The sequence below is a fragment of the Entelurus aequoreus genome, linkage group LG23, assembly GCF_033978785.1.
Source record: "Entelurus aequoreus isolate RoL-2023_Sb linkage group LG23, RoL_Eaeq_v1.1, whole genome shotgun sequence".
Taxonomy (NCBI): Eukaryota; Metazoa; Chordata; class Actinopteri; order Syngnathiformes; family Syngnathidae; genus Entelurus; species Entelurus aequoreus.
Window position 1 is genome coordinate 40,792,804 of NC_084753.1, and position 17,114 is coordinate 40,809,917.

Genomic DNA, 17,114 nt, shown 5'->3' on the forward strand with positions numbered 1-17,114 from the left:
GCTGTATAATAGACTGTATTTATATTATTCACATGTGAATAATGCTGTATAATAGACTATTTATATTATTCACATGTGAATAATGCAGTATAATAGACTGTATTTATGTTATTTACATGTGAATAATGCTGTATAATAGACTGTATTTATATTATTCACATGTGAATAATGCTGTATAATAGACTGTATTTATATTATTCACATGTGAATAATGCTGTATAATAGACTGTATTTATATTATTCACATGTGAATAATGCTGTATAATAGACTATTTATATTATTCACATGTGAATAATGCAGTATAATAGACTGTATTTATGTTATTTACATGTGAATAATGCTGTATAATAGACTGTATTTATATTATTCACATGTGAATAAGGCTGTATAATAGACTGTATTTATGTTATTCACATGTGAATAATGCTGTATAATAGACTGTATTTATATTATTCACATGTGAATAAGGCTGTATAATAGACTGTATTTATGTTATTCACATGTGAATAATGCTGTATAATAGACTGTATTTGTTATTCACATGTGAATAATGCTGTATAATAGACTGTATTTATATTATTCACATGTGAATAATGCTGTATAATAGACCGTATTTATGTTATTCACATGTGAATAATGCTGTATAATGGACTATTTATATTATTCACATGTGAATAATGCTGTATAATAGACTGTATTTATGTTATTCACATGTGAATAATGCTGTATAGTAGACTGTATTTGTTATTCACATGTGAATAATGCTGTATAATAGACTGTATTTATGTTATTCACATGTGAATAATGCTGTATAATAGACTGTATTTATATTATTCACATGTGAATAAGGCTGTATAATAGACTGTATTTATGTTATTCACATGTGAATAATGCTGTATAATAGACTGTATTTGTTATTTACATGTGAATAATGCTGTATAATAGACTGTATTTATATTATTCACATGTGAATAATGCTGTATAATAGACCGTATTTATGTTATTCACATGTGAATAATGCTGTATAATGGACTATTTATATTATTCACATGTGAATAATGCTGTATAATAGTCTGTATTTATATTATTCACATGTGAATAATGCTGTATAATAGACTGTATTTATATTATTCACATGTGAATAATGCTGTATAATAGACTGTATTTATGTTATTCGCATGTGAATAATGCTGTATAATAGACTGTATTTATATTATTCACATGTGAATAATGCTGTATAATAGACTGTATTTATATTATTCACATGTGAATAATGCTGTATAATAGTCTGTATTTATATTATTCGCATGTGAATAATGCTGTATAATAGACTGTATTTATATTATTCACATGTGAATAATGCTGTATAATAGACTGTATTTATATTATTCACATGTGAATAATGCTGTATAATAGACCGTATTTATGTTATTCGCATGTGAATAATGCTGTATAATATACTGTATTTTTATTATTCACATGTGAATAATGCTGTATAATAGACTGTATTTATATTATTCACATGTGAATAATGCTGTATAATAGACTGTATTTATGTTATTCACATGTGAATAATGCTGTATAATAGACTGTATTTATATTATTCACATGTGAATAATGCTGTATAATAGACCGTATTTATGTTATTCGCATGTGAATAATGCTGTATAATAGACTGTATTTATATTATTCACATGTGAATAATGCTGTATAATAGACCGTATTTATGTTATTCGCATGTGAATAATGCTGTATAATAGACTGTATTTATATTATTCACATGTGAATAATGCTGTATAATAGACTGTATTTATGTTATTCACATGTGAATAATGCTGTATAATAGACTGTATTTATATTATTCACATGTGAATAATGCTGTATAATAGACTGTATTTATATTATTCACATGTGAATAATGTTGTATAATAGACTGTATTTATATTATTCACATGTGAATAATGCTGCATAATAGACTGTATTTATGTTATTCACATGTTAATATTGCTGTTTAATAGACTGTATTTATATTATTCACATGTAAAAAATACCTAAGTGTTTATTGTCTATTGTGAGCAAACTGCGGTGCTGAATTTCCCCCAGGGATCAATAAAGTACTTTCTATTCTATTCTATTTTATCCTGCACACCTTTTAAAATGAACATTCCGTAGCATGACGTCATCTTCAAAGGCAAGAAAAAGGTTCCAGGTCTGTTATTCATTCAAATTGAAAAAGTGATTTATTTATTTTTTAAATGTATCATTTGTCAGCACAATCTGTTGAGCTGATTGGAGAGCTAGTTGATGACTTCTGTTTTGTTTGCTCAGCCGTTTTACTGCCGTGTTACACGAAACAATTAAGGTATGTCAATAAACATTTACAAAATCTGTGTAAATATTAATTTCACAACGTATGCACACTATGTTGCCAAAAGTATTTGGCCACCTGCCCTGACTCACATATGACCTTCAAGTGCCAGCCCATGGAATTGTTCAAAAAATGTTTTGGTATCCTGGAGCATTCTAACTTCCTTTCACTGGAACTAAGGGTGTAAACTCCTGGAAAAACAACCCCACACCATAATTCCTCCTCCGCCAAATTTCACACTCGGCACAATGCAGTCCGAAATGTAGCATTCTCCTGGCAACCTCCGAACCCAGACTGCTCCGTCAGATTGCCAGATGGAAAAGTGTGACTCATCAGTCCAGAGAAGGTGTGTCCACTGCTCTAGAGTCCAGTGGTGACGTGCTTCACACCACTGCATCCCACACTTTGCATTGGACTCTGTGATGTACGGCTTAGATGCAGCTGCCCGGCCATGGAAAACCCATTCCATGAAGCTCTCTGCGTACTGTGCGTGGGCTAATTGGAAGGTCACATGTGCAGAAAGTCTTTGCACTATGCGCTCCAGCATCCGCTGACCCCTCTGTCTTATTACGTGGCCTACCACTTGGTGGCTGAGTTGCTGTTGTTCCCAAACTCTTCACTTTTCTTATTATAAAGTTGACTTTGGAATATTTAGGAGCGAGGACATTTCACGACTGGATTTGTTGCACAGGTGGCATCCTGTGACAGTTCCACGCTGGAAATCAGTCATCGATTCGTTGGATCTATGCTATGCGCAGAGGCTACTTTTTTATTTTTTATAAACTGCAACATTTACAAACAGCTGAGAAACAATAATCACAATAAGTATGGTGCCAGTATGCTGGGGGGTTTTTTTTTCAATAAAATACTGGAAAGAATAGAAATGTAGTTTGTCTCTTTTATCCGATTATTAATCGAAGTAATAATCTACAGATTAATCGATTATCAAATTAGTTGTTAGTTGCAGCCCTACACTGCAGTATTATGACACTTTGAAGTGTGGTCACTGCCCTCTACAGGCCAGTAGTGCCCTCTATAGGCCAGTAGTGCCCTCTATAGGCCAATAGTGCCCTCTACGGGTCAATAGTGCCCTCTATAGGCCAGTAGTGCCCTCTATAGGCCAATAGTGCCCTCTACGGGTCAATAGTGCCCTCTATAGGCCAGTAGTGCCCTCTATAGGCCAATAGTGCCCTCTACGGGTCAATAGTGCCCTCTATAGGCCAGTAGTGCCCTCTATAGGCCAATAGTGCCCTCTACAGGCCAATAGTGCCCTCTATAGGCCAGTAGTGCCCTCTATAGGCCAATAGTGCCCTCTACAGGCCAATAGTGCCCTCTATAGGCCAATAGTGCCCTCTACAGGCCAATAGTGCCCTCTACAGGCCAATAGTGCCCTCTATAGGCCAATAGTGCCCTCCATAGGCCAATAGTGCCCTCTACGGGTCAATAGTGCCTTCCACAGGCCAATAGTGTCCCCTATAGGCCAATAGTGCCCTCTATAGGCCAATAGTGCCCTCTGCCAATAGTGCCTTCTGTAGGCCAATAGTGCCCCCTATAGGCCAATAGTGCCCTCTACAGGCCAATAGTGCCCTCTACAGGCCAATAGTGCCCTCTATAGGCCAATAGTGCCCTCTACAGGCCAATAGTGCCCTCTATAGGCCAGTAGTGCCCTCTATAGGCCAATAGTGCCCTCTACGGGTCAATAGTGCCTTCCACAGGCCAATAGTGTCCCCTATAGGCCAATAGTGCCCTCTATAGGCCAATAGTGCCCTCTGCCAATAGTGCCTTCTGTAGGCCAATAGTGCCCCCTATAGGCCAATAGTGCCCTCTATAGGTCAATAGTGCCCTCCATAGGCAAATTGTGCCCCCTGTAGGCCAGTAGTGCCCTCTATAGACCAATAGTGCAGTCTACAGGCCAATAGTGCCCTCCATTAGGTCAATAGTGCCCTCTACAGGCCAATAGTGCCCTCTACGGGTCAATAGTGCCCTCCATTAGGTCAATAGTCCCCTCCATTAGGTCAATAGTGCCCTCTATTGGCCAATAGTGCCCTCCATTAGGTTAATAGTGCCCTCTATAGGCCAATAGTGCCTTCTGTAGGCCAATAGTGCCCCCTATAGACCAATAGTGCCCTCCATTAGGTCAATAGTCCCCTCCATTAGGTCAATAGTGCCCTCTATTGGCCAATAGTGCCCTCCATTAGGTCAATAGTGCCCTCTATAGGCCAATAGTGCCTTCTGTAGGCCAATAGTGCCCCCTATAGACCAATAGTGCCCTCTACGGGTCAATAGTGCCCTCTATAGGTCAATAGTGCCCTCTATAGGCCAATTGTGCCCCCTGTAGGCCTATAGTGCCCTCTACAGGCCAATAGTACCCTCTACGGGTCAATAGTTCCTTCTACAGGCCAATAGTGCCCTCTATAGACCAATAGTGCCGTCTACAGGCCAATAGTGCCCTCTACGGGTCAATAGTGCCTTCTACAGGCCAATAGCGCCCCCTATAGGCCAATAGTGCCCTCTATAGGTCAATAGTGCCCTCTATAGGCCAATTGTGCCCCCTGTAGGCCAATAGTGCCCTCTACAGGCCAATAGTACCCTCTACGGGTCAATAGTTCCTTCTACAGGCCAATAGTGCCCTCTATAGACCAATAGTGCCGTCTACAGGCCAATAGTGCCCTCTACGGGTCAATAGTGCCTTCTACAGGCCAATAGCGCCCCCTATAGGCCAATAGTGCCCTCTATAGGCCAATTGTGCCCCCTGTAGGCCAATAGTGCCCTCTACAGGCCAATAGTGCCCTCTACGGGTCAATAGTGCCTTCTACAGGCCAATAGATCCTCCTATAGGCCAATAGCGCCCCCTATAGGCCAATAGTGCCCTCTATAGGCCAATAAAGCTCTCTATTAGGCCAATTGTGCCCCCTGTAGGCCAATAGTGCCCTCTACAGGCCAATAGCGCCCTCTAGAGGCCAATAGTGCCCTCTACAGGCCAATAGCGCCCTTTAGAGGCCAATAGTGCCCTCTACAGGCCAATAGCGCCCTCTAGAGGCCAATAGTCCCCTCTAAAGGCCAATAGTGCCCTCTACAGGCCAATAGTGCCAATTTCTCCCGATTTCCAGCCGCACTTAAGTCACGCCCCCTCCAGGTCCATGCGGACCTGAGTGAGGACGTCCGCTTTTCCTTCATACAAACAGCGTGGCGGCCAAGTCACGTCATAACATCTACGGCTTTTGGAGAGTAGAGTGCACAACTGCACACACGACAAGGAGGAGACGAAGCAGAAGAACGAAGAGGAGACGATCATGGCGACGGCGAGTGACAGAGAATAGAACGAGGATGGACAATTCAACCCTAAACTCACTTCTTTCCTGCTAATTACATTTCACACATGCTGCCCACACCTACAGTATGCTACTTCAAAGGCTGTGCTACTGGCTGCGAAGCATTGCACTTTCAAATACAACAATGAGTAGAGTGTTCTGTGTAAATAAATGAACACTGAAATTCAAGTATTCATTTTATTTATATATATATGTATGTATATATATATATATATATGTATATATATATATATATATATATATATATATATATATATATATATATATATATATATATATATATATATATATATATATATATATATATATATAATTAAATACATATATACCTGTATATATGTATATATAGCTAGAATTCACTGAAAGTCAAGTATTTATTTTATTTATATATATATATATATATATATATATATATATATATATATATATATATATATATATATATATATATATATATATATATATATATATCCCAAAATCGGAGGTCTCAAGGTTGGCAAGTATGCTCTGAGGTGGTCGGTTGAAGGTTATTTCAAACGTACATCGCACATTTTACATTCATTTTTCTTTTAAAAATGTCCAAAAATGAGTAGGAAGAAACAAATCTTATTTATTCCGACACCTTTCTTGAGACTAACTGCACTTGTATATGAGCTAAGGAGTGTAGTACCAGTGTTTGGCCACACGGTGACAGCAAACTGCGTTACCCCCCTAAAACAGCTTGTTCGGTTGAGAGTAGAACACTTCCGGCATTGCACTTCAGATTAAAACTGACGATGTGAATCACATTTAGAATTGGGCTTTAAACGTCACGTTTCAACAATTTCTATATTATTAAACTGTATTATACGTATATAGTGAAGTATTTTGTCTTGTTTATGTGCCTCGCGGTGAGATTTAACCCTCGCATACGTTTAGTGCGAAAGTACATCCGGTTGTGCACCAGCTAGCATTGTCCGCTTTGACAAGACTGCTTATGTTTACCTGCTACGACACATTGCACATTTTACATTAATTTTTATCCATAACGTGTCTAAAAAGGAGTAGGAATAAGCACATTTTATTTATTCCCACCCCTTTCTTGAGACTAACTGCAGGTCGACTCTCGCTTATTGTACTTGTATGAGCTAAGCAGTGTAGTTCCAGTGTTTGGCCACACGGTGACAGCAACCTGCGGAAACACTGCGTTAACCCCTAAAACAGCTTCTTCGGTTGAGAGTAGAACACTTCCGGCATTGTACTTCAGATTAAAAACCACGATGTAAATCATATTTAGAATTGGGCTTTAAGCGTCACGTTTCAACAATTTATATATTATACAATTTTATTATATGTATATAGTTAAATATTTTGTTATTTTTATGTGCCTCGCGGTGAGATTTAACACTCGCATAGGTTTAGTGTGAAAGTACATCCGGTTGTGCACCTGCTTTGACAAGGCTGCTAATGTTTATCTGCTACAGGCCGTGCAGCTAATATAGGATACATTGCACATTTTACATTATTTTTTTATTCATAAAATATCTAAAAAGGAGTAGGAATAAGCACATTTTATTTATTCCTCCCCTGTCTTGAGACTAACTGCAGGTCGACGCTCGATTATTGTACTTGTATGAGTTAAGGAGTGTAGTTCCAGTGTTTGGCCACACGGTGGCAACAAACTGCGTTAACCCCCTAAAACAGCGGAAGCGAAATGTCGTCATTTCTTGTTTACGCTGACGAAGTCAAGTCCGGCTTGTTCGGTTGAGAGTAAAACACTTCCGGTATTGTACTTCAGATTAAAAAACACGATTTAAATCATATTTAGAATCGGGCTCTAAACGGCACGTTTCAACAGTGTATATATTATTTTAATATATTATATGTATATGGTGAAGTATTTTATTATTTTTATGTGCCTCGCGGTGAGATTTAACACTCGCATACGTTTAGTGCGAAAGTACATCCGGTTGTGCACCAGCGAGCGTTGTCCGCTTTGACGTGCGGCTCGAGGCGGCTCTGACAAGGCTGCTAATGTTGTTCTGCTGCGGGCCGTGCAGCTAAAATCTCCCGCCATGACACCGCGACGGTTCTGAGGCGGACCCCCGCTTTCACGCCCGGCTGGTTCTCACCGCGCCGCACGACCGACGCACAGACGCCACAATGAGCTCGGGGGACGCCGACGAGCCGCGGGACAGGCCCGACGGCGGCGACAAAGAGCCCGACACGGACGGCCCAGACCACGACGACCCCCGGAGCTGCTCTCCTTTGCCGCCGGGGACTAGCGAGACCGCACCGCCGTCGTCGGAGGAGCCAGCCGCCGGGCCTCGGCCTGAGACCGGCGGAGGCTCAGACACTGGCCGGACGAAGAGCCTGTTTTCCTGGATTCAGAACAGGTCCATTAGGCGGGGCGTGTTTGTGGACCCGGTCCGGGACAACTTCCAGACAATGACCAGCTTGTACAGCTCCATGAACCCGGCCGCCGACTCGGTCAACCTGAGCACCAAGACCCACGGAGCCGTGTTCAACCTGGAGTACTCCCCAGACGGGTAAGTCACCCGGAGTGACCCCTTAGTGCGGGCCGCAGCATCTTCAGAACCTGCCGTTAGAAGTCAGTACATGGACACCAAAATAGTGTTTTGTCGCGGGAAGCCTTCCACTGTGGATTACCACCGGAGTGGGTCAAGAGACCAGACGGCTGATTAATGCGGGTCAAGCTGACACAGCAGCCTGGCTCACATGGATGTTCATTTAGTGGGTCGTTAAAAAACACATCATACGCACCCACAACAATACATTTTTATTTCATTACACTGAACCCACATTTTGGTTTGGATTAATCATGATTAATCACATCTTATTACTTAATTGTGTGAATGCTCTAAAACATTCACAGATGCTTTTCTACACCAAAATTAATCTAGTTATTGTGTGAACGCTCCAAAACATTCACACATATGGTTTTCTACACCAAAATTCATCTATTTATTGTGTGAACGTTCCAAAACATTCACACATATTGTTTTCTACACCAAAATTCATCTATTTATTGTGTGAACGCTCCAAAACATTCACACATATGGTTTTCTACACCAAAATGCATCTATTTATTGTGTGAACGCTCCAAAACATTCACACATGGTTTTCTACACCAAAATTCATCTATTTATTGTGTAAACGCTTCAAAGCATTCACACATTGTTTTCTACACCAAAATTCATCTATTGTGTGAATGCGCCAAAACATTCAAACATATGGTTTTCTACACCAAAAGTCATCCATTTATTGTGTGAATGCGCCAAAACATTCAAACATATGGTTTTCTACGCCATAATTCATCTATTTATTGTGTGAACGCTCCAAAACATTAACACATGGTTTTCTACACCAAAATTCATGTATTTATTGTGTGAACGCTCCAAAACATTCACACATGGTTTTCTACATCAAAATTCATGTATTTATTGTGTGAACGCTCCAAAACATTCATACATGGTTTTCTACATCAAAATTCATGTATTTATTGTGTGAACGCTCCAAAACATTCACACATATGGTTTTCTACGCCAAAATTAATTTATTTATTGTGTAAATGCTCCAAAACATTCACACATGGTTTTCTACACCAAAATTAATCTATTGTGTGAATGCTCCAAAACTTTCACACATATGGTTTTCTACACAAAAATTCATCTATTTATTGTGTGAATGCTCCAACCAAAACATTCACACATGGTTTTCTACACCAAAATTCATCTATTCATTGTGTGAACGCTCCAAAACATTCACACACATGGTTTTCTACATCAAAATGAATCAATTTATTGTGTGAACGCTCCAAAACATTCACACACATGGTTTTCTACACCAACATTCATGTATTTATTGTGTGAACGCTCCAAAACATTCACACACATGGTTTTCTACGCCATAATTAATCTATTTATTGTGTGAACGCTTTAAAACATTCACACATTGTTTTCTACACCATAATTAATCTATTGTGTGAAAGCTTCAAAACATTCATGCATATGGTTTTCTACACCAGAATTAATCTATTTATTATGTGAAAGCTCCAAAACATTCACACATTGTTTTCTAAACCAAAATTCATCTATTTATTGCGTGAATGCTCCAAAACATTCACACATATGGTTTTCTACACCAAAATGCATCTTTTTATTGTGTGAACGCTCCAAAACATTCACGCATATGGTTTTCTACACAAAAATTCATCTATTTATTGTGTGAACGCTCCAAAACATTCACACATTTGGTTTTCTACACCATAATTCATCTATTTATTGTGTGAACGCTTCAAAACATTCACACATTGTTTTCTACACCAAAATTCATCTATTTATTGTGAGGATGCTCCAAAACATTCACAGTTTTCTACACCAAAATTCATCTATTTGTGTGAATGCTCCAAAACATTCACACACATGCTTTTCTACACTAAATTCATCTATTTATTGTGTGAACGCTCCAAAACATTCACACATATGGTTTTCTACACAAAAATTCATCTATTTATTGTGTGAACGCTCCAAAACATTCACACATTTGGTTTTCTACACCATAATTCATCTATTTATTGTGTGAACGCTTCAAAACATTCACACATTGTTTTCTACACCAAAATTCATCTATTTATTGTGAGGATGCTCCAAAACATTCACAGTTTTCTACACCAAAATTCATCTATTTGTGTGAATGCTCCAAAACATTCACACACATGCTTTTCTACACTAAATTCATCTATTTATTGTGTGAACGCTCCAAAACATTCACACATATGGTTTTCTACACCAAAATGCATCTATTTATTGTGTGAACGCTCCAAAACATTCACACATATGGTTTTCCACGCCAAAATTAATCTATTTATTGTGTAAATGCTCCAAAACATTCACACATGGTTTTCTACACCAAAATTAATCTATTGTGTGAATGCTCCAAAACATTCACACTTATGGTTTTCTACACAAAAATTCATCTATTTATTGTGTGAACGCTCCAAAACATTCACACATTTGGTTTTCTACACCATAATTCATCTATTTATTGTGTGAACGCTTCAAAACATTCACACATTGTTTTCTACACCAAATTCATCTATTTATTGTGTAGACGCTTTACAAAAATTTCACACATTTTGTGTAAATGCTCCAAAACATTCACACATGGTTTTCTACACCAAAATTAATCTATTGTGTGAATGCTCCAAAACATTCACACATGGTTTTCTACACCAAAATTAATCTATTGTGTAAACGCTCCAAAACATTCACACATGGTTTTCTACACCAAAGTTAATCTATTGTGTAAACGCTCCAAAACATTCACACATGGTTTTCTACACCAAAATTAATCTATTGTGTGAACGCTCCAAAACATTCACACACATGCTTTTCTACACCAAATTCATCTATTTATTGTGTGAACACTCCAAAACATTCACACATATGGTTTTCTACACCAAAATGCATCTATTTATTGTGTGAACGCTCCAAAACATTCACACATATGGTTTTCTACGCCAAAATTAATCTATTTATTGTGTAAATGCTCCAAAACATTCACACATGGTTTTCTACACTAAAATTAATCTATTGTGTGAATGCTCCAAAACATTCACACTTATGGTTTTCTACACAAAAATTCATCTATTTATTGTGTGAACGCTCCAAAACATTCACACATTTGGTTTTCTACACCATAATTCATCTATTTATTGTGTGAACGCTTCAAAACATTCACACATTGTTTTCTACACCAAATTCATCTATTTATTGTGTAGACGCTTTACAAAAATTTCACACATTTTGTGTAAATGCTCCAAAACATTCACACATGGTTTTCTACACCAAAATTAATCTATTGTGTGAATGCTCCAAAACATTCACACATGGTTTTCTACACAAAAATTCATCTATTTATTGTGTGAATGCTCCAACCAAAACATTCACACATGGTTTTCTACACCAAAATTCATCTATTCATTGTGTGAACGCTCCAAAACATTCACACACATGGTTTTCTACATCAAAATGAATCTATTTATTGTGTGAACGCTCCAAAACATTCACACACATGGTTTTCTACACCAACATTCATGTATTTATTGTGTGAACGCTCCAAAACATTCACACACATGGTTTTCTACGCCATAATTAATCTATTTATTGTGTGAACGCTTTAAAACATTCACACATTGTTTTCTACACCATAATTAATCTATTGTGTGAAAGCTTCAAAACATTCATGCATATGGTTTTCTACACCAGAATTGATCTATTTATTATGTGAAAGCTCCAAAACATTCACACATTGTTTTCTAAACCAAAATTCATCTATTTATTGTGTGAATGCTCCAAAACATTCACACATATGGTTTTCTACACCAAAATGCATCTTTTTATTGTGTGAACGCTTCAAAACATTCACACATTGTTTTCTACACCAAAATTCATCTATTTATTGTGAGGATGCTCCAAAACATTCACAGTTTTCTACACCAAAATTCATCTATTTATTGTGTGAACGCTCCAAAACATTCACACATATGGTTTTCTACACCAAAATGCATCTATTTATTGTGTGAACGCTCCAAAACATTCACACATATGGTTTTCCACGCCAAAATTAATCTATTTATTGTGTAAATGCTCCAAAACATTCACACATGGTTTTCTACACCAAAATTAATCTATTGTGTGAATGCTCCAAAACATTCACACTTATGGTTTTCTACACAAAAATTCATCTATTTATTGTGTGAACGCTCCAAAACATTCACACATTTGGTTTTCTACACCATAATTCATCTATTTATTGTGTGAACGCTTCAAAACATTCACACATTGTTTTCTACACCAAATTCATCTATTTATTGTGTAGACGCTTTACAAAAATTTCACACATTTTGTGTAAATGCTCCAAAACATTCACACATGGTTTTCTACACCAAAATTAATCTATTGAGTGAATGCTCCAAAACATTCACACATGGTTTTCTACACCAAAATTAATCTATTGTGTGAATGCTCCAAAACATTCACACATGGTTTTCTACACCAAAATTAATCTATTGTGTAAACGCTCCAAAACATTCACACATGGTTTTCTACACCAAAATTAATCTATTGTGTAAACGCTCCAAAACATTCACACATGGTTTTCTACACCAAATTTAATCTATTGTGTGAACGCTCCAAAACATTCACACACATGCTTTTCTACACCAAATTCATCTATTTATTGTGTGAACACTCCAAAACATTCACACATATGGTTTTCTACACCAAAATGCATCTATTTATTGTGTGAACGCTCCAAAACATTCACACATATGGTTTTCTACGCCAAAATTAATCTATTTATTGTGTAAATGCTCCAAAACATTCACACATGGTTTTCTACACTAAAATTAATCTATTGTGTGAATGCTCCAAAACATTCACACTTATGGTTTTCTACACAAAAATTCATCTATTTATTGTGTGAACGCTCCAAAACATTCACACATTTGGTTTTCTACACCATAATTCATCTATTTATTGTGTGAACGCTTCAAAACATTCACACATTGTTTTCTACACCAAATTCATCTATTTATTGTGTAGACGCTTTACAAAAATTTCACACATTTTGTGTAAATGCTCCAAACATTCACACATGGTTTTCTACACCAAAATTAATCTATTGTGTGAATGCTCCAAAACATTCACACATGGTTTTCTACACCAAAATTAATCTATTGTGTGAATGCTCCAAAACATTCACACATGGTTTTCTACACCAAAATTAATCTATTGTGTAAACGCTCCAAAACATTCACACATGGTTTTCTACACCAAAATTAATCTATTGTGTAAACGCTCCAAAACATTCACACATGGTTTTCTACACCAAAATTAATCTATTGTGTGAACGCTCCAAAACATTCACACACATGCTTTTCTACACCAAATTCATCTATTTATTGTGTGAACACTCCAAAACATTCACACATATGGTTTTCTACGCCAAAATTAATCTATTTATTGTGTAAATGCTCCAAAACATTCACACATGGTTTTCTACACCAAAATTAATCTATTGTGTGAATGCTCCAAAACATTCACACATATGGTTTTCTACACAGAAATTCATCTATTTATTGTGTGAACGCTCCAAAACATTCACACTTATGGTTTTCTACGCCAAAATTAATCTATTTATTGTGTAAATGCTCCAAAACATTCACACATGGTTTTCTACACCAAAATTCATCTATTGTGTGAATGCTCCAAAACATTCAAACATATGGTTTTCTACACAAAAATTCATCTATTTATTGTGTGAATGCTCCAAAACATTCATACTTATGGTTTTCTACGCCAAAATTAATCTATTTATTGTGTGAATGCTCCAAAACATTCACACATATGGTTTTCTACACAAAAATTAATCTATTTATTGTGTGAATGCTCCAAAACATTCACGCATATGGTTTTCTACACAAAAATTCATCTATTTATTGTGTGAACGCTTCAAAACATTCACACTTGTGGTTTTCTACACCAGAATTAATCTATTTATTGTGTGAATGCTCCAAAACATTCACACATTGTTTTCTACACCAAAATTAATCTATTTATTGTGTGAATGCTCCAAAACATTCACACATTGTTTTCTACACCAAAATTCATGTATTTATTGTGTGAACGCTCCAAAACATTCACACATTGTTTTCTACACCAAAATTCATCTATTTATTGTGTGAACGCTCCAAAACATTCACACATGTTTTTCTACACCAAAATTTATCTATTTATTGTGTGAATGCTCCAAAACATTCACACAGTGTTTTCTACACCAAAATGAATCTATTTATTCTCCAGATTTTGGCGCGCTCTACCTTTCACATTTTTCACCCGATTCAAACCGTTCCAACTTTAAACTGTTCAGCCTATTCGGGAATCGTGGGCTTTCACTTGACAAATTCCAAAAATTCCCAGGTTACCCAGAATTCCAGGTTTTCCGGGACATTTTTCCCACTCATAATGAATTGGCCGTTTTTCAAACTTAATTGTGTGAATGCTCCAAAACATTCACACATTGTTTTCTACAGCAAAATTAATCTATTTATTGTGTGAATGCTCCAAAACATTCACACATGGTTTTCTACACCAAAATTAATCTATTGTGTGAATGCTCCAAAACATTCACACATATGGTTTTCTACACAAAAATTCATCTATTGATTGTGTGAACGCTCCAAAACATTCGCACATTTGGTTTTCTACACCATAATTCATCTATTTATTGTGTGAACGCTTCAAAACATTCACACATTGTTTTCTACACCAAAATTCATCTATTTATTGTGAGGATGCTCCAAAACATTCACAGTTTTCTACACCAAAATTCATCTATTTGTGTGAATGCTCCAAAACATTTACACACATGCTTTTCTACACCAAAATTCATCTATTTATTGTGTAAACGCTCCAAAAAATTCACACATTTTCTACACCAAAATTCATCTATTTATTGTGTGAACGCTCCAAAACATTCACACATTTGGTTTTCTACACCATAATTCATCTATTTATTGTGTGAACGCTTCAAAACATTCACACATTGTTTTCTACACCAAAATTCATCTATTTATTGTGAGCATGCTCCAAAACATTCACAGTTTTCTACACCAAAATTCATCTATTTGTGTGAATGCTCCAAAACATTCACACACATATGGTTTTCTACACAAAAATTCATCTATTTATTGTGTGAATGCTCCAAAACATTCACACATATGGTTTTCTACACCAAAATGCATCTATTTATTGTGTGAACGCTCCAAAACATTCACGCATATGGTTTTCTACACCAAAATGCATCTATTGTGTGAACGCTCCAAAACATTCACACATGGTTTTCTACACCAAAATTCATCTATTGTGTGAACGCTCCAAAACATTCACACATGGTTTTCTACACCAAAATTCATCTATTTATTGTGAGGATGCTCCAAAACATTCACCGTTTTCTACACCAAAATTCATCTATTTGTGTGAATGCTCCAAAACATTCACACACATATCATCATCATCATCATCATCATTTTTATTTATCTCCTTCATTGATGTGCATCTTTGATAGACAATTATACCACAATTATTCAGTTACACCGTTACACACCAATGCCTGAGAAGGAGCAGGATGAAGAAAAATCTTATATTTTCCTGCCCCCTTCACATAATACATAGTCTTACTTAATGATATGTGAACCAACAATTACATCCAAATATAACGAAAACAAAACAAAACAAAACAAAACAAAAAAACACAAGTGCAAAACTTCATGAAGTACAAACCGAACAAAAATACAAAAGAAGTAATATACAGGTACACCTCACAGGATGATACAAAACAGATACAAAACCAGGCAAAAAACAAGTAAAATAATAAATATAAAGCAAAATGTAAACACTTATGGCTGTCCATATGATTTTATTGTTCTGTCTTTATATATTTTTTTCAATTTGAATATATTTTTACAATCTTTTATCTCATTATAAAGAGAATTCCATAGTTTAACCCCCACCACTGATATACACATTTGTTTTAAAGTTGTCCTTGAATACTGATGTTGGAAATGACCTTTTCTTCTATGCTCTTCATTCTCAGAAGTGATGACAAACATTTTTTGTAAATTTGCTGGTAATGTTTTGCTTTTAGCCTTAAACATGACACATAATGTCTGTAACTTTACTAGCTCCTGTAATTTCAATAAACCTGAATTAATGAATAATATGTTAGTGTGTTCTAAGTAATCTACTTTATGAATAATCCTTATAGCTCTTTTCTGTAGTTGATACAATGCCTTTATGTTACTCTTATATGTGTTCCCCCACACTTCCACACAGTAGTTGATATATGGCAATATAAGTGCACAATACAATATACGCATTGCCCTATAATCTAACACATATTTTACCTTATTTAATATAAAAATACTCTTAGACATCTTTTTCCGCAGATGTGCAATATGAGATTTCCATGTCAGACCGTCATCCAGTATCACTCCTAAAAATCTAAGTTCAGAAACCCTTTCAATATCTATTCCATTTATTGACAATTTGATCGTTTCCTCCCTTTTCCTCTTACAAAAAATCATGAACTTTGTTTTTTCTACATTTAATGATAATTTATTGGCATCAAACCATCTCTTAAGTTTAATCATTTCCTGTTCAATAATTTTTGATAATGCTTTTAAGTCGTGTCCCGAACTATAAAAGTTGGTGTCGTCTGCAAATAATACAAATTTCAATAACTTTGATACCTCACATATATCATTAATATATAAAATAAACAATTTTGGTCCCAAAACCGAACCTTGTGGAATTCCACATTCAATCCTCATTTGTTCAGATGTATTTCC

At 36.2% G+C, this 17,114-nt stretch overlaps 1 protein-coding gene across 1 annotated transcript in view; it reads left to right on the top strand.

Moving 5' to 3' along the window:
- The first annotated feature begins 7,650 nt into the window (after positions 1 to 7,650).
- The window catches only part of LOC133640813 (DDB1- and CUL4-associated factor 10-like), a 47,626-nt gene continuing 38,162 nt past the window's right edge, over positions 7,651 to 17,114 (top strand). The window contains exon 1 of the mRNA XM_062034491.1: positions 7,651 to 8,229. Within this exon, the coding sequence (XP_061890475.1) occupies positions 7,844 to 8,229 (386 nt within the window). The 5' untranslated portion in view covers positions 7,651 to 7,843. The remainder of the gene's footprint in view (positions 8,230 to 17,114) is intronic.